General features: G+C 40.3%; 2 protein-coding genes across 4 annotated transcripts; both read left to right on the top strand.

The window, feature by feature from the left end:
• The first annotated feature begins 435 nt into the window (after window positions 1-435).
• Window positions 436-9355, top strand: LOC117433808 (transmembrane protease serine 3-like). Of its 2 annotated transcripts, none has more exons than XM_059010864.1 (16): window positions 436-656; window positions 1480-1658; window positions 1962-2021; window positions 2323-2382; window positions 2595-2769; window positions 3054-3173; window positions 3487-3636; window positions 3926-4070; window positions 4303-4419; window positions 4696-4739; window positions 4989-5154; window positions 5959-6137; window positions 6267-6362; window positions 7101-7243; window positions 8220-8372; window positions 9161-9355. In XM_059010864.1, exons 2-16 carry the CDS (start codon window positions 1650-1652, stop codon window positions 9179-9181), a joined length of 1638 nt encoding a protein of 545 aa, XP_058866847.1. In that variant the 5' UTR covers window positions 436-656; window positions 1480-1649; the 3' UTR covers window positions 9182-9355. The 2 variants fall into 2 exon arrangements, with proteins under 2 accessions (XP_058866847.1, XP_034765477.2); XM_034909586.2 differs by having other exon boundaries at window positions 436-707.
• A 1825-nt stretch (window positions 9356-11180) lies between these two features.
• LOC117964786 (persulfide dioxygenase ETHE1, mitochondrial-like) lies at window positions 11181-17423 on the top strand. Of its 2 annotated transcripts, none has more exons than XM_034909488.2 (7): window positions 11181-11546; window positions 12614-12758; window positions 13411-13559; window positions 13945-14074; window positions 15124-15213; window positions 15919-16035; window positions 16878-17423. In XM_034909488.2, exons 1-7 carry the CDS (start codon window positions 11343-11345, stop codon window positions 16922-16924), a joined length of 882 nt encoding a protein of 293 aa, XP_034765379.2. In that variant the 5' UTR covers window positions 11181-11342; the 3' UTR covers window positions 16925-17423. The 2 variants fall into 2 exon arrangements, with proteins under 2 accessions (XP_034765379.2, XP_058866846.1); XM_059010863.1 differs by lacking the exon at window positions 11181-11546 and adding an exon at window positions 12004-12039.
• The last annotated feature ends 880 nt before the right edge of the window (window positions 17424-18303 follow it).

Below are 18303 nucleotides of genomic sequence, written 5' to 3'. Positions count from 1 at the left end.
ATGCACAAGATTGTTTATTATTATTTATTTATTAGCAGATGCCCTTATCCAGGGTGACTTACTATTGTTACAAGATATCACATTATTTTACATACAATTACCCATTTATACATTTGGGTTTTTACTGGAGCAATATAGGTAAAGTACCTTGCTCAAGAGCACAGCAGCAGTGTCCCCCACCTGGGATTGAACCCACAACCCTCCAGTCAAGAGTCCAGAACCTTAAACACTACTCCACACTGCTGGCCACATGGTGGTCATGATATCAGACAATTATTTATAATTCATAACAGAAAGATAGCAATTATTCCCTGGTCAGTGTTGGCTCCCTCTGTCAGTAGGAGTAGTATACTGTAATAGCAGCTTGTGTAAATCTATCTGCCCTGGTTTCCAGTAGCAAGGGGTATCATTTTGACAGACTGGAGAAACCTTATCTGTAGATAACCCAAGCTACTTAATTCATAGCCGAGCTGAAACTGCTCCCCATAGACCAAGATGGCCTTTACTTACAAAAGGAGCCTACAGTGATGACATCATGCTATTATTCTACCTGAAACACAGGAGCTCAGCCAGGTAGAAAGGAAAGAAACAAACCATTGCCTTCTGAAGAGCTGGGAGTTCATTTCATTTTGAAGAATATGGAGGTGATTTTGCAGGTAACATGAATGCAAGTGGTTTTGAAAAGAAGACTGGAGATTCGCTGATCCGTAAGCCATTTTAATGTATATTTTATATTTCTTTTGGATTATGTAAGTGGCAATTCCAGCAACCGCTGGTGCACTGGCGACCAGTAAGGTATGGGAATTGGAACGCATTTACTGGTTTCCGTAGAGAATCCGATATCAAGGTGGTATGTAAAACCCCAGCACACGTTTATAGCAATTCATCAAACTGACTTTTTAACTTTGAAATTGCTGCATAGCGCGATCTGAAACTGACTTATTTGATAAAGGAACACAAATCTGGTTTTAAAACATTTCTAGGAAGGCCACCCCTTGATATTGCAATTGGTTTATCTTTCAATTCAAACCGATGATTGGATTTGCACAAAGAGCTGTGGATTCACCACGAGACTGTGGATCAGTTAGAAAACTGTGGAACTGCTAGTCACTAAATCCACGGCAGCCAATTGAAAATCAAACGCTTTAAAAAACCAGCGTAGTGTTCCTAAAGTGTTTTTATAACGCGTCTTACAAAGCACTGGAATGGAAAAGCCTTTCAGATGCATTGGTGGGATTGCACAATGTCTGCTGCAAGTCTTGCAATGCAATCCTTGAGATCTCTGAAAATAATATATATTTTTTATATTATATATATGTTTTTGTTACGTATTCAGCAATGTCATTTCAAATCAGCTGAATCGGAAGTGTTTAAGTGGGATAAACAACTCAAAGTGGTGATGGAGGTTTTGACTTCCAGTATATATTGACCCGACTCTTAAGGAAGGTTGAATATGGTGGTGTTTTCTTATCCTCACAGGCACTATTATACACTAGGACGTCTTATGAATACATCTGTACAATGTCTACTGCAATACAAAGGCAATGAAGAGGCTGCATAAGTAAACTGCTTGGCCTTTTTACCTGTTTTTTGATGACAGGTGTTGCTTTTCTGCTGGTGTCTGGAATGCCTAATAAATAAGTATCAGAATGGTTGAGGTGAGTAGTTCTATTTCCCTTATGGCTGTGGTTTATAAAAGGGTGCATAATGTGGGCTTTTTGCCTAAAAGTCACGTTCACCTTTAATGTAAGCACCGCACATTATTTTTGTCACCTTTACATTTTCTTCCATGTGTATCAAATTCTGTGTGACCCAAAGTATACCCCCTGTTCAGTGTCTTTTTCACCCTGTCTTACAGGCAAATTGGGTAGAAAAAAATGCTTTGTAATGTCACCAGAAACCCTTGATGTAAATAATATATTTGACTATGTATGCATTTAATCTCCAATCATTCTCTGTAGCAGGAAGTTATAGAAGATCCCCCTAGCGGAGAAGCTAGCAGTGAACACAGCCCTGTTGAGGTAAGATCTATGATAAAACTTGCGCCTTCATTCATCCTACTACAACGATGATTGCTAATACTGGCATCACTTTGAATGTTGCACCAGTCTTCTTAGTCACCACCGCAGAAACACATTTTTGTGATACCACGATGAGCAAATATCCTTGTCGCTCTCAGTGGTGGAAATAAGATTTGAGGGCAATAAATGCCCTTGATCAGAATCGTTGCCTTTTTTGGAAATTGATACATTTTGATGATAACAGGTCATTTTTTGGTAGGCCATAGAGTGGATGAATTCATGGATTCATTTTTCGCTGCAGGTTGAGGATTCAGAACCTCTCCCTTTCACAGAAGGTGCTACCGTGACCATTGCGATTCAGGTGAGATGATTTCAATACATTGTTTGATATGATTATTTATTTGATTTACATTTTTATCAGCCATTATTAATACAAACACTAAACACATCAGATGCTCTGCAGAACACTCGACAGATATCTACTTTTTTGCATATGGGGCTCATTTCTGGAATAACTATTGTACGGTCTTAACATTAATGCTAAAATCTCTACATTTCCCCCCAAACATTTAGGTGGTACCACCCAGTTTGACAGAAGACCCATTCTTGGCCCCCGTACCTGCAGAACCCCCCCTGGAAGCCCCTGCTTCTTCCCCCATAGACCCCCCCACAGACCCCCAGACATCGAGCGCCACAGGGCAGGTGGGCATCCCAATTGAGCCAACCAAGACCTTGTCAGAGGGGGAAGGTAAGATGCCAGCTTAATTTTTGCGCCTGTATACCCATCAAAACGGCTTCTCAAAGCTCATTTGTAATTAGTATCTCTGGTTTTGTGAAAGTCATGAAAAAATGTTTCCATACACTTAATGAAAAACTGCCCAAAATAAAAAAAAATGTGGCATTTTGAAATCTAACATGAAATACTACTGTACTACTATTATGGCTTCCGGTAGACTTTGAACAATATAATTTTGTAGTTTCTTTGATTACATGATGTTAAATAAAAGATAAATCAAAATTATGTTCATACAGGAGGCGTGGACCCAGATGCCCCTTCAGTGCCTACTGCCCCCCAGGGCTTGCAGATCTTCACCATCAATGTGCTGGTGTTGCTGGTGCTCCTTGCTGTCGCCTTGGTGATCTGCCTCATCGGTAAGGACTTCAGCTTTCACTCATACATCATAGCATCAGAAATGTGGTGGAACCCCTTCTTCAAGGTGAGTGAGGGTAGCAGGTTTGTGCCCAGAGCTTAATGTTGCCATGGATTGGGGGAGCGGACACCTGCAGGGATGAGCATAGTCCACCAGGGGAGCCATAATAGTAGTATTTCATGTTCAATTTTTCGATTGACTTTAAGAAAGCAGAATGAGTTCATTCTCTAGGGTGATGATGCAAACTTTTTAGCCAGGGCTGTATATTGTGTTAAGCATGCTTGTGAACTTTCTCATTTCCATTTGTCCTGCAGTGAAGTTTGTGTGTTTTCCTGCAAGGAAGAAGCCACCGTGCTGGGATCTATTTCCCCCTTGTGGAGAGAGTGGGAATTGCAGCTCCTCTCTCTCTACTGCCCCCTGCCTGACCAAGCAGTACCTTAATGACACCAACAACTCCAGCAAAGGTCAGCATTGGTGCATTCTCTTACAGTGCCATTACCGGAATAAACAACACAGATTAATATAAAGGCTCTTTAGTAAACCTAGATTATTTCTTTATAGTATTATAGATGGTATTTGGTATGGTATGCAGTATTTGCGTTATTATATTTTTACCGCGTTGGGTATTTTAACCAGGAGCGGGTTCAGACATGTCTTAATGGAGGTAACCAGTATCTTCACTTCATATGGTTTTCAAGCCACATTTTATGAGGCAGCCTGCCTGTGTCTAATCATTCCTTCTACTGTGGTCAGAGTACAGGAATCCAGTGGTGCTGTGGGGTGGGAATTCGCTCTTGCACCTCTATAACCCGGCTGACCAGAAGTACTACAGCGTGTGTCACCAGGGCTTCAACCAGACCTTGGCCTGGCTCTCCTGCCAGGAACTCGGCCTTAACAGGTACTCTCCCTAGCACTGCTACTGCCGGGAGCAGGGTATAGCACAGGGGAGCAGGGTACAGCACAGGGGAGCAGGATACAGCACAGGGGAGCAGGATACAGCACAGAGGAGCAGGGTATAGCACAGAGGAGCAGGGTACAGCACAGGGGAACTGGGTACAGCACGGGGAAAGATGGTAAAGAATGTTTTTTTTGTGGTGGATTGTGATTGCAGGATTGTGTTTGTTTTGCAGTCACCCCGTGTCACAGGCAGTGAGCCTGAACTCGCTGGGGTCACAGGACCTGGGTGACCTGGCCTCCATTCAGGAGAGGGGGTCGAGCAGCGCTCTCGAGGGACTGCTAAAGCCAGTGTGAGTGACCACCAGGCAGCTAAACTAACTGCACAGAAAACATTATGTTAAGCACGTTATTAACAGTTTCTTTTGTAAGAAAGAAGGAAAGAAAGAACAAACAAAAGAAATAAAATGAGAGAGCGAGAAAGAAAGGAAGGAAGGAAGGATAGGAAGGAAGGAAGGATGGAAAGACAATAAGAATAAACTAGAAAGGGAAGAAAGAAAGAAAGAAAGAAAGAAAGAAAGAAAGAGTAAACCTCAATAATTACTGTTCTATTTTGGTGTTCTGTTTAGCACGGCCTGCCCGAACAATGAAGTAGTTTCCCTGCAATGCACAGGTGAGTAGGCCGGTATAACGTGTCCACCTGTGTGTCACTGCTCGTGTGAAGAGGAGAATCATGCCAGCACTGTATAAACTCTTTCTTCTACAGCCACAGAGATCTCCCTTTGAGAGAACAGGTATTAAATCATACTGTCTCAATAACTGTGGAGCCAACAGGATCTATGTCTGCATGTCTACTTATCCTTGGATAGAGAGCTGTTGGCTGTTTTTGAATTCTCTCTCTCTCTCTCTTGCTCTCTCCCAGACTGTGGTCACCGCTCTGTACCTACTGAGCGCATTGTGGGTGGCAACCCCTCGACTCTTGGACGGTGGCCCTGGCAGGCCAGTCTGCGCTGGGAAGGCAGGCATGTGTGTGGGGGCTCGGTAGTGTCAGCACGATGGGTCATGACAGCGGCACACTGCTTTGCACTGTGAGTTTACAAGCCAGACCTAAACTAATTTGATGTCTGCAGCTGGGTACACACCATACCAATTGCTGTGTTAGTAAGTGTCCATTTATTGATTCCAGCATTCCAAAGTTACACATCTATAACGGAAATATTTATCGTTCGACACAACAAATGTGTGACTTAGTTTTAAACTGAACTCAGATAATGATCAGCTACCTAATTCTCTGGGAGAAAGCTCAGGTATGGAGATGGTCTGTCGTCAGGAGAGGATTCAGGTAGCTTGTCTCACTTATATATTATTATTATTTATTTCTTATCCAGGGCGACTTACAATTTGTTACAAGATATCACATTATGTATACATACAATTACATAATTTTTTTACACATTGTTTTACATACAATTACCCATTCATACAGTTGGGTTTTTACTGGAGCAATCTAGGTAAAGTACCTTGCTCAAGGGCACAGCAACAGTGTCCCCCACCTGGGATTGAACCCACGACTCTCCGGTCAAGAGTCCAGAGCCCTAACCACTACTCCACACTGCTATATATCCCACCTAACTGCTCGAGTTCTACTTTCATAACAATTTCGAAACACCATCCATTTCTTGACATAGTCTGTTACCCATGTGCTGTCAATACACATGGTGGGATAACTGTTCTGCATTCTAGATTGCCAGGAATGCCACCACACTGAAGTGCGGACCAGTCTTAGCAGTCACTATTATCAGCTGACCAGCAGGGGGCGGAGGGAGGTTGCTGAGCAGGCATCTCTTGGTATTAGTCACAGCTGCTTGTACGATTTGATGTGTGAGTTGCAGGTACAACCTGTTGACGGCTGGTAAGTGGACTCTCTTGGTGGGCTCCGTCAGCAGAGAGGGCTCGCCGGCAGGAGGGCAGTACAACGCGCTAGAGGTCTACCACCACCCCAGCTTCACTCACCTCAACAACGACTACGATATCGCCATGCTGCGCACCACCGTCGACGTACGCTTCTCAGGTGAGATTCGGGTTCCTCGCTGTTGAACGCGTGTCCCATTCTGAGGACTATTTAAAAGCCTGCTTGGAAAGACATGCTTCTTTCCCTTTCTCTTTGTTGGCGTGCATTCATTTCTCTGTGTCGTTGCAGACACAGTGCGGCCGGTGTGCCTTCCTAGCTATGGACAGACTTTCCCCCTAAACTCCAACTGCTGGATATCTGGATGGGGATACACTGAAGAGGGGGGTATGGGTCTTTAAAATACTTGTCCCATCTAAGGATCCTGTCCTTCTGTACATTTTCGCATGTACAGGGGGATTCATAATTTGCATGACATTTTATAACAACAGCAGTGGGCAGCAGTGTGGAGTAGTGGTTAGGGTTCTGGACTCTTGATCGGAGGGTCGTGGGTTCGATCCCAGGTGGGGGTCACTGCTGCTGTACCCTTGAGCAAGGTACTTTACCTAGATTGCTCCAGTAAAAACCCAACTGTATAAATGGGTAATTGTATGTAAAAAATAAAATGTAATTGTATGTAAAAATAATGTGACATCTTGTAACAATTGTAAGTCGCCCTGGATAAGGGCGTCTGCTAAGAAATAAATAATAATAATTACAATATTAATATTATTTAATAACAGTCGAATAGAAAACCATACAAAACAAGTGTTGCACTGATTATGAATTGGCCTCTAAGCTGTAGATACTGTGTAGGTCGTGGGTCTGCTCTTTATTGTTCACGGCGTTGTATTTAGAGCTCTGACATACAGACAGACAGATAACCCCTTATATCCTCAGAATCCAATACTCTCAATAACGTATGGTAAATAACAGTGCTACCAAGCTGCATCACAATTGGACAAAGACGTGCATACGAAAGTCCTGCCACTTCGACCCCATACCCATCACTAGGGATAAGAAATGGATACCAAAGCCATGGTTAAGACTTTCTGTCTCAGTCTCTTCCACCTCATCCCTCCACAGGCCCCATCTCCCCCGTGTTAAGAGAAGGCCAGGTCCAGCTTATCGACAGCACTGTGTGTAGCCGTGTGGATGTCTATGGAAACTACATCACCCCACGCATGCTGTGCGCTGGCTACATGGACGGCAGGACTGATTCTTGCCAGGTAAAGGACCCCAGCCATTCCAGAGGTGCGGACGGTGTGTCTTTTGCGTTTATACCATGGTGATACCATGTGTCCAAATGTTAGTTTTTGGGTGTTAACGGTCCAAGATATTGCCAAGAAGTCGCCAAACACTAGCAACCGTGCTTTCATATTTTACTGTATAAACGGAAATCACAATGGTTCTTTATAGGTAAATCAAACTACCCTAATCAAATTTTCCCATTGTTATATACTATGGATTGACCATAGTTTACCATGGTTTGACATGTTTTTTCTAATATGGTTTACCATACCTCTGTGAGCTTTACAATGCTTGCCTATGCTTCGCCATGCTTTCACAATGTTTTATTACACTTTGCTATGCTTTTACTGGGGTATGACTATTTTTGCTTTACCCACTTAGAACCGTTGTCTAAAACATGACGTGTATTTTATTATTTGTTTATTTAGCAGACGCCTTTATCCAAGGTGACTTACAGAGACTAGGGTGTGTGAACTATGCATCAGCTGCAGAGTCACTTACAATTACGTCTCACCCGAAAGACGGAGCACAAGGAGGTTAAGTGACTTGCTCAGGGTCACGCAGTGAGTCAGTGGCTGAGGTGGGATTTGAACCGGGGACCTCCTGGTTACAAGCCCTTTTCTTTAACCACTGGACCACATAGTCTAAGCCTATAGCATAAGCTTTGTGAATAGGATCCAGTGTCTTTGACATGGAGAATGAGTGTGTTTTATAGTCATGTCTTATTTACATGTAGAGTAGATGGGAATGGCAAAGTTCAAAGATCATATTTTCACAAATGAAAAAGGCTGTTCAGTTCAGGCAAGCTCAAAGCAAAATGATAAATCTGTCCATCAGAAAGTACTGTCCCTTCTACCATCCATACACCCGTCACTAGGGATAAGAGATGGATTCCAAAGCCTTGGCTGGAGCTTCTTTCAGGGCGACTGATTGCATACCATGCTGTTTCTGCAGGGGGACAGCGGGGGTCCTTTGGTCTGTCAATCCGGCCAGTCTTGGTGGCTCGTGGGGATAGTGAGCTGGGGGGACGGCTGCGGCAGGCTTGACCGCCCGGGGGTCTACACCAACGTCAGCGAACTTCTGGACTGGATCTACCGCAAAATACAGGCGAGTCTCCTCAACACGCAGAGTAACAAATGCTGTCCGGACACTTCTGCTGCCTGGAGACTTGTATTTTAGTATTAGCACAAACTTCAAAGTGCTCAGTACAGTCTACACTGAATCAGGTGCAAGCTGGAAACATTTGAACCTCATGGTTATATTTTCAAGGCGCTACTGTACCTCCAGTCGTTGATTAACGCCTATTTTTTGAAAGGAGAAAAAAAATCCTTTATATGTTACAGAACGAGGTACAAAAACCTGGAGAGCGCTTGAAATATATTACAGCTGTGGACAAACGTTTTGCATCACCTAGAATTTTAGGATTGAGACATAATTTAAATATATATATATATATATATATATATATATATATATATATATATATATATATATATATATATATAAACGTAATTTAGATATTTTATTTAACATCATGTAATCAAATAAACTACAAAACGATATCGCAAAAGTCTGCCGGAAGCCAGTACAGTAGTATTTCATGTTAGATTTCGAAATGTTATATTTTTCAATTGTTGTCAGTTTTTTTTTTTTTTTATAAGTACTTGTATATGGGAAAACTACAAAGCGGTATGTAATTCAATATGTTAACGTCACATTATTCAGCAGGTTTCATTCGAAGCAAAATGAGTTCCTTCTATAGGGCGATGCAAAACTTTCGGCCATAGCTGTGGATTTATAAATTGTCATTATCTATAACTCCTTAAATAAATCAATTATGAATATTGTTTCTTTTTTTAATTAATTAATTAATTAATTAATTAATGTCTCGGCAGGCTGACAAAGACATCCCATGATTCAAAACACCGCTGGAGTCAAGAAATGTTACACCGACACCTCCAAAAATACATATTTTCCTATCGTTTCAGAAGAATTTAATAATTCAGTCTTGAGGAAACTGTGCCTTCATAGTTTCAAGAGTACTGCATGTGTTTAGTGTTTTGTTAAATGTTTGTTAATGTTTTGTTTAGTTTTTTTTTTTTAGACAAAAAATATTACAAGAAAATAAATTCAAATAAATAAATTAAGAAAATGAAATGTCAATTCATTTGTACACAGTATAGGCACTGCCGTTTGTGTGTATAATGCTTGGTTTCCTGGGGGTGGGGTATTTTTAGGGGTAGCAACTAAAAATAAACACGTGTATTACCCCAGAAATGAGACAGGCCACCCATTTTCATTTTAAAATATCAGGCACTACACTAGGAAAAGAACCTTTTTCAGTGTCCTCTATGCTTTACTCTCAGTACACCTGCAATTCCTTGGACATTAAGACAAGCATCGGGTTGCTTAATAACAGGATAAAACACACGGAAGGTGAAATATTGTGCAGTATTATCTGTAAGAATGGCTTGGAAACAGAGCTAGCTGGTCTAGTACGATCTTTTCAAATAGAAATGCGTCTTTTCCATGTTTTAAAACTTCATTTGAGACCGAATGCACGACGGGTGAGATTGATAGAATTATGTTGTAAAATTTTAAGTATCCCCAGTACATTTTACACTTACATGGGTGAGTCTTTACAGCGTGCTAACATCATCCCTCTGAGCACTCTCCTTCATCCGACATCATTACTGTCTGCAGTAAGAACATCTGCTTTGCCAAATATCCGGTCATCTTTAAATATAACCCGTATGCTAACTTATTTTTTATCTACAAACCATTCAAATACACCTTGGCCCGTTCTCCATAACAAAAGCCAAGACGTGGTCAAAGTCACGTACTGTGTTCTTAACAGTCTGGCACGAGATCAACAACGACGTTTAATTAGGCAATACAGTCGTACAAAACCACTGTGCAGTATTGTATAGTCTATCTTGAGTAATGGCACAAAACATTGCGCATTGAACAGGGTGCTGCTGTAGCTGGGTATTCTGCAGTCTGCACAGTGCAGACAGCAGGCTAATGAGGAAGTTAGTTAAGTACCATTAAGAAAAGCTGTTAAGATTAAGCATTTGAGATACAAAGATACTGAAGAGCAATTTGGTACAGATATGAAAAAAAAAAAAACACTGAAGACCCGGTTCTTTGATGCGTTAAACTTCTGTTCTAAGAAATCGCTTGATACAGAAAGTTCCATAAAGCTAATATGAACAACAAGAACACATTAGTTAACTGATATTTTATATCAACGCCACGTTTTTAGATATTATTTCATTCATATACGGTAATGCTTTCTAATGCTGAACTTTTATTGGGTGTATTGAAGCCGTTAAAATACTTTTTTGCAGCACTAGAGGGGTCTGGAAAGGAAGGAGTCTTCTTTGCTTCACTGTGTATAACTACTAGTCTGGAGACTTTGTAAGTATCATAGTAAAGGAATGGCAGGAGAAATGGGATGAAAGTTTAAAAGGAAGGTTTTATCATAGTAAAAGAGGTGAATAAGGAACTGGGAAGGAAAGGGGAAAGATCGTTAGATAGGTTAAGGATTGTACATAGTTCTCTGAATTAGTGTGTATTTAGACTGGGGAAACATCAAAATGGATTATTTGAAAAATGTAAAGTCTCAGAAACAGCGGAAGATTATTTATTAAAGTGCGAGAAATTTGTGGAGCAGAGAAGGAAATTGGAGAGGAGGCTGAGGGAAGTGGAGGTTTATGAATTAAACATAAAGAGTTTGTTGGGCAAAAGGGAAGGAGTAAAGGGAGACTGAAAATACATTAACGGAATATATACAGGATACAGGAAAACTAGGGATGTTAATAAAGAAGATATCAAAAATAAATATCAAAGGGAGACTAACGACTACAGATAGAGGGCGCTAATCATCTAAAAAGATAAATGGAAACGCGCCCTTTAGACTAACCTGAACAAGACTTTGCAAATAGCTTTCATGCCGGCTGTCAGATATGCTGTTGACGAGGACCTGCTGTTGATCCTACGGCTCTCGAGTTAAATATTAACCAGAAGGAGCGTCCGTTGAGCTGGAAGCAGCAGACTCTCCTTGCGGATTCCGCGATGGGCTCTCCAGTATACAGACGTGTAAGGTCTCTCTTGGCCTGTAACCTGGCTTTTAGGACAGCCGGGAACAACAGTGGCATTAAATCCTGGCTGAAGCCAGCTTTTATCAGCAAACAACGGTTGTCTCTACCGTCGCAAAGCACTATACTTGCTAGAAGTTACTGTCAACGCACGGCGCAGAAAGGACTTATATTCAGGCAGGTAAGTTTGTACTGTAGTCTGTATAAACAAACAGCTCTTTTTTTTTATAAGAATTTCGGAACTGGTGAAGCGAAACAAACATGTTTATAAACATTTGTAGCCTAGACAGATGTACGGTACGTTTGAGTTTGTACATATTGTCCCAAATCTGTAATACTGTATTCTACACAAGAGGTAATTAAAAATATATATATTCGTACTGTACTGCTTTATGGTGTTAAAACTGTATTGCATTCCCATCTTGTTTACACAAAATATATCATTCTGTGGTGTCTTTTACATGTGCCCATAGTTAACCTAGATCTGCTCGTAACTAACAATTATACCATCAGACCCGGAAATACAAATAGCAGCTCAGTTGTCTCCACATTAAAATGGCCACAAGGTATTTGGAGTTATGTAGGGACAGACTCCTTGTAATATCCCAAGGCTTATTATCTCACTTTGATTTATCACTTAACTGCCATACAAAATGAGAACTGAAGATAAGGAGGTTTGCTTTACAGTATTTGAATGTGCAAAGTTCAGTAGGAAAATATAACATACACTGTGTTTGTTTACAGCTTGTGTTTTTAATATGTTGTACGTATGCAGTGCAATAGACAGTGTGTTGAAATAAAAATGACTGAACAATGTTTAAATTAATCTCATAGACATTTTATTAAAAGTTTTGCCATATTATTAGTGAATTCCAGATCGTCAGCCTAGCTTATGGGCACAGTAATTGGTCGAGACCTTTGAGGGGATATTAAAAAGGGTTAACTGTATGCATAGGCTTTTTGTTCAACCTGAGCGCTCAATTAATTAATCGGTGTAGTTATTTGATTAACTGGACACATTTAGCACGTCTCTCCAATGTTTCATAGTTAGTGTACCTTGAATCAAGTGCAATTTTTTGAAATCGTCAACTGGAAAAAAATATTAAACCTGTGCAATTGAACAAATAATTAGATACACTATAACTTAGTAGAGCTCAAGTTGGAATGAAAACCATTAGACCCTGCGGCCCTCGGGTGACTGGAGTTTAAATACTTTAAATCCTGACTTCATTCCTCTTCCGATGGCAGATGTTTGAGCCAATAAGCAGCACCTACACTTACCTGCTAGCCGACTGCGAGACCAGAGAGGCGGTTCTGATCGACCCAGTTCTGGAAGAGGTGGAACGGGATGCCAAGCTGGTGAAAGAACTCGGACTCAGACTCCTGTACGCAGGTCGGTGTGATGTGTCTGAGTCTGGCTTCTGCCAGCGCCAGTGCGTGTCTCTCAGGCTCAAACAACAGACCAGTTTGTATGAACTCTATGGAGTTTGAGAAGTCACCCTGTCATAACTATGAAAACCATATATGCATTATGAAATAGATACATAGATAGGAAAATTAAGGTTTTACAATTTTGCACACAGTGGCTGAAAGGGAAGTCTAGTGGGGTCTTTTTTAGATTGGAAAAAAAAAAAGCTTGTCTATTTAACTTCACTAAGCAAAACAGAGTATTAAACTGAGTTAAAAGAAAACAACAGGTCTATAATTTTGACAGACGCATGTGAGAACATTTAAGTAAAATCCACTTTTACAAAGTTTTGAAAATTAGGCCCATAATGTGGTTGAGTTAGGCATTTTAGCTTTAGACGACTGTCATATTGTTGCACGCAAAGAAATATGATTATCGATCACTGACATAAACACACCATCAGTGATATCACAATAATCCATTTAAATTAACTGATGTGGCGATGTACAATTACTGCCGTACTTGATTGATTTCTCTGGATCAGAGGTGGAACTGTAAAAGGGAAATGTGGTGTTTTGAAGTTCTGGGTTTTTTGCCACCAACTAAACTTTGCTGTCTGTCTGCATGGTGTGTCCAGCGAACACTCACTGCCATGCAGACCACATCACAGGCACAGGGCTCTTGAAGAAGGTGGTGCCAGGGTGCAGGAGCATCATCTCAAAGGACAGCGGGGCTAAAGCTGACATCACTATCCAAGAGGGCGACCGCATCAAATTCGGGAGATTCGTGAGTCTCTGCCCAGTCAAGTAGCAGGGGTTAAACCAAGACACCAGATATGAAGCCAGTTTAATTGACAAGCAAACGGTGACTTCAATTGAAGTAATTTGTTGCCACTGTGAGAAGCTCATTTTAAATACTGCTAATTGCTATTTTGATCAATGAGGTGTCAAAACGGATTGAGAGGGAACTTGGAATTGGAATTGGAATTGGAATTGGAATTGGAATTGAAAATCAGGAATTGACCCCAAACCTGACCCATGTTTTATAAAAATGTAGAAATTAAAGTAGAACAGTAAGTAAGATGGTTTATAAGCTGGTAGTGGTGGTTTGCCTTTTGTATAGCAGTGACTCCGCTGTTTTTAGTATTGTTCTCTCTAACTCACCCCCTCAGCATCTGGAGGCTCGAGCCACCCCAGGGCACACTGACGGCTGTATGACCTTCGTCCTGAATGACCACAGCCTGGCCTTCACTGGAGACGCGCTGCTCATCCGAGGCTGCGGCCGAACTGATTTCCAGCAAGGTGAGCACGTCTCAGCTCTGATGGAAGGGACTCCTGTGCTGTTCGGTGTGGTTACATTAATTCGTCATTTAGCAGATGCTTTTATCCAAAGCGACTTGCAGAGACTAGGGGGTGAGCGATGCATCACAACTGCTGCTGCTGCAGAGTCGCTTACAATAGGACCTCGGTTTTACATGTTAGTTTCAGATGTACCAAAATATCATGCCGCTGAGGATAACAGTGAATCGATCCTTTTTTTTTTTTTTTATCAGCACTCATCCGGCTCCAAGCAGCTGGTTGATCTCAAAACTTTGTCAAGTCAGGCCTTAAAGGAACCCAATTGATTCAGTAGGGCTAGGTATCCCATTCTGTATCCTAGCCACTCTCTGTGTAAGAAATGTCTCCTGTTAAAGAGGTTAGCTTGAAGTGTCATTTTGCTTGCACTGTTTTACATACCGTACTATTGTGTGGTGTTTCTAATCATTCCTGAGTGCTTCTGGGTTCTCTTCTTCCGATATTGAGTTATAGTTTTTCTCTGAATCTGCTATCTCTGAACAGCCTTTCAACTCTACCAGCGCAAACCAGTTCAAAGCCAATTTATAGGCACATTTTGACAAATCATTTTGTCTCTCTATGACAGCAAACAGCACCCAGATCCCCACCGAATGATTCTGAACGCCAGAATATAGTAAAAATAAGCAATTGAAAGCCACTGACTTCCCAACCAATGGTGGTGTCCTGTGATTTGGACGTTGTTCATTTTTCTGTGTAATACAGATTACATCCACCAGGTGTCAGCATAATAAAGAATTTTGTACAAGGTGGTAATCTGTTGGTAATGCTATGAAATGCACCGAAAACAATATAACATGTATTTTGTAATATGTCACCCTTTTTTTAAAGTTTATGTAATAATGAATAAATCATGCTTGATTTGTACTTGCTTGCATCAGAGTGCAGGAGCCCGTATAGGTGTCTGTAGACAGCACAATCGAGCACATTTCTGTTTTAATTTTTTTTTTCGTGTTTAATAAAACCACCATATTTTTTCTCTTTTTTTTTTTTCCTAGGTTCTGCCACAACACTGTACAAGTCTGTCCATGACAAAATATTCACCCTGCCTGAGTGGTGTATTGTGTACCCTGCTCATGACTACAAAGGTGAGAGAAAACATCCGATGCAATGAAAATACTCTGCTTTGATCTGAATAAGGACAGCAGTATAAAGACTTGAGGGCTCATAAAGTGACCAGGTGTATAAAGATGTGATCTCTTCAAAAAGGTTAAGAAAAACAACACAGCCTTGTTAAGATGTTACATCTACAAATATATTCAATAAAAAAATACCACCTTTTTATCCCCGGCATGGATGTCACAATTTAAACATTTTTCCGTAAATCTTGAAAAAAAAAACAAAACACTTATCCAATTGGCATGAAATGTGGTATAAACATTATTTAGCATAAATAAGGTCGAGCATATATGTAGGTGTTTCTCTGTGTACATCCATCTGTATATCACACTGTCAATCTTGAACAGAACATTTCACATCCTGTAAGTCATTTTAATATACTTTACAATGATACTAATATCTAATTTGCTTACCGAATGACTTAAGTACCACGTATCGAGTTTTCATTAAACTATACATTGCCATTCCCTATATATCCCACTCTGTACGTACTGTTGATACAGATGGCCCTGCTGATAGCTCTCCCCGTGAACGTGGATGAATGGGACTTGCTTGTTTTTTGTTGGTGATTTAAGTGCTCGCATGCAAGTTTTTCCTAAAGGAGGCGTCTTGTTTAAGTTGGTACATATTCTGCAAAAAGAATATGATGCTGTTGTGGTTTGTATGCCTCTCAGGAATGACAATGTCTACAGTGGACGAAGAGAGGAGGCTGAACCCTCGACTAACTAAAAGCATGGAAGAGTTTGTCATCATTATGAGCAACCTGAACCTACCCAAGCCTACTCAAATAGGTAACTTACTGTACAGCAATGTTTACCCTCAGCAACAGATCCAAGAATCAATATAAACCTCTTCTGTGGCAATTTGAGAGTTCATTTCTAGGTGATGTATAAAGTAGCATATATGGTGATCTTCAAGGTCTCGAGGAGATTACTAAATCTTAACAATTTTCAGCAAAGGCTGAAAGGCTGACTTACAATTAGGGCTTGAACTTTTCCATTTTTATTTGCCAAATCTCTACCTCCCTTTAAATGTTAATTAGTAGTTGCAAAGCTGTCTCTGCATCCTAAGAAAGAGAACACTACTAATTTAAAGACTGGGTGTAAGATTTTTTTTTTTTTCTCAGCTACGAATCAAGGCGATTTTAAATGATGGTCTTGCTATCAGTGCACACTCAGTACTGGGTATTTTATGCTGAAAAGAAAATCTGTCAGGACAACTCTGTTAAACGAGTGAAAATAACACAAGCACAATGATAAACTAGGTGATTGCAAGAATGAAATGCAATTGGGGCCAGCGATGAGCAATTAGAAATAAAAATGTGTTTGAAATAAAAAATTAAGCGAAACAGAATCGGGCTCAGTCAAGATATGAAGGTAAAAACAAGGGCATTGTTTTGTAATTAACAACTTTTTCTGAGTTTAATTGGGAAATAAGTTTAAAGGGACATCATGTGATCAAAAATAACACCTGAAAACTTCAAGCCCTACTTATAATACAGGACAATGGGCAGAAATCGCTAAACAGAGTGATTTCTGCTAATTAACAGGTGAAATATGCAGCCCTGGTGTAAATGCGTAGCGTTGCTTGCTGGGAGCTCAATGATTTAATCTCTCTTGTTTTCACAACACAGACACCGCTGTTCCTGCCAATCTGGTGTGTGGGATCCAGGGTGATTGAGGACTAACCCTAACGCTGCTTCTCGCTGGACACAGAAAATGGTTTAGTTTTTTCAGCCTCATTTTTATATATGAAATGAACAACATGTCTTTTTTAATAATTTTCTTATTGTGTGTATTGCAATATGTAATTAAGACAGGATAAAGAAGATGACAGGAAATTAGTCTGATAATGTAATGGCAATTTTGTGGCTTTTATTCAAAGTACTTTGATAGAATTGCCTGTCAACTATGACTTTCAGCACTTGGAAAATGTGTTATATATATAATTTAACGGAAATGGAAATAACCGGTGACTTACAGCCCTTCATAACTCAAGGCTTAGTGTTATTTTTGAGATGAACAAAAACTACAGAAATCGTACGTGCTTTTGCCAAAATCAACACTGTGAATATAACATCCACTATTGATATAAATAGTGACGCATTTTTTGGATAGATTGACTCCATGCAAACAGTTACAGTGAAGTGTAATCGGACAATAAATCATGGTATTGTTGATTTTTTGGTTTAATATATTTTTTTAATATATTTTTTTTTACTACGTGTGTGTATGTTGAAAATACTGAATGTGAAAATAAAGTAGTTGGCTTGCACTGACCATGCACTGCTGTAGAAATACAATGTCTAACCTTCATCGGTATTTCACATTAAGAATCATGTTTGCAGCATGAATATTGGAGCTAATCTGAAGGTATCGGTTTGTTCCGTGCTCTAGCATTGCCCCTAGTGGGCCCTCATGTAAACCACCAAAACAAATGCTGCACAATCTCGTTTTGAGAGGGAGGACTCAAGGGAAGACTGGGGAAGTGCCTATTGCAGAGCAGTGAGGGAGATCTCTGATGGCTCCTTTCTGCTTGTCTGTTTAACCTGTGTCTGACAGTCAAGCCCCAAACCTCCAGGACAAAAAAACGACAGCAAACGAGATTGCCACAAAACACTTTCATTGGTAAATAATTACAGATATGTACACGGTATACAAGTGTCAATTGGAATTGTTTTTGCTGATAAAATGATTTGGTAAAACTGTAGCGTGAACCTAAGCATGTGTTTGTCTGCTGACCTAGAGTTGAATTGTTAATAAAAGACCTAAACACTTATAAATTAAGGAGAAAAACAAAAAATGCAGGGCCCATTAAGTGTACAAAGTAGAGGTTTTATTGTATTCGGCACACACACAAAATGAAACCAAAATGAATTGTTTCAACATATATTTTAGTGTAGATACTGTAATAATATACTGTCAATTAATTCTACAATATACAGTATGTGTGTGGGTGTGTGTGTGTGTGTGTATATATATATATAATGGAAGTGATGCATTTGAAAATGTATTGTTGTCTTATCACACGTAGCTACAGTAAAACCATAGGGGTTTGAA

Source organism: Acipenser ruthenus, chromosome 41 (genome assembly GCF_902713425.1).
Source record: "Acipenser ruthenus chromosome 41, fAciRut3.2 maternal haplotype, whole genome shotgun sequence".
Classification (NCBI taxonomy): Eukaryota; Metazoa; Chordata; class Actinopteri; order Acipenseriformes; family Acipenseridae; genus Acipenser; species Acipenser ruthenus.
This window is presented reverse-complemented; position numbering and strand designations above follow the sequence as displayed.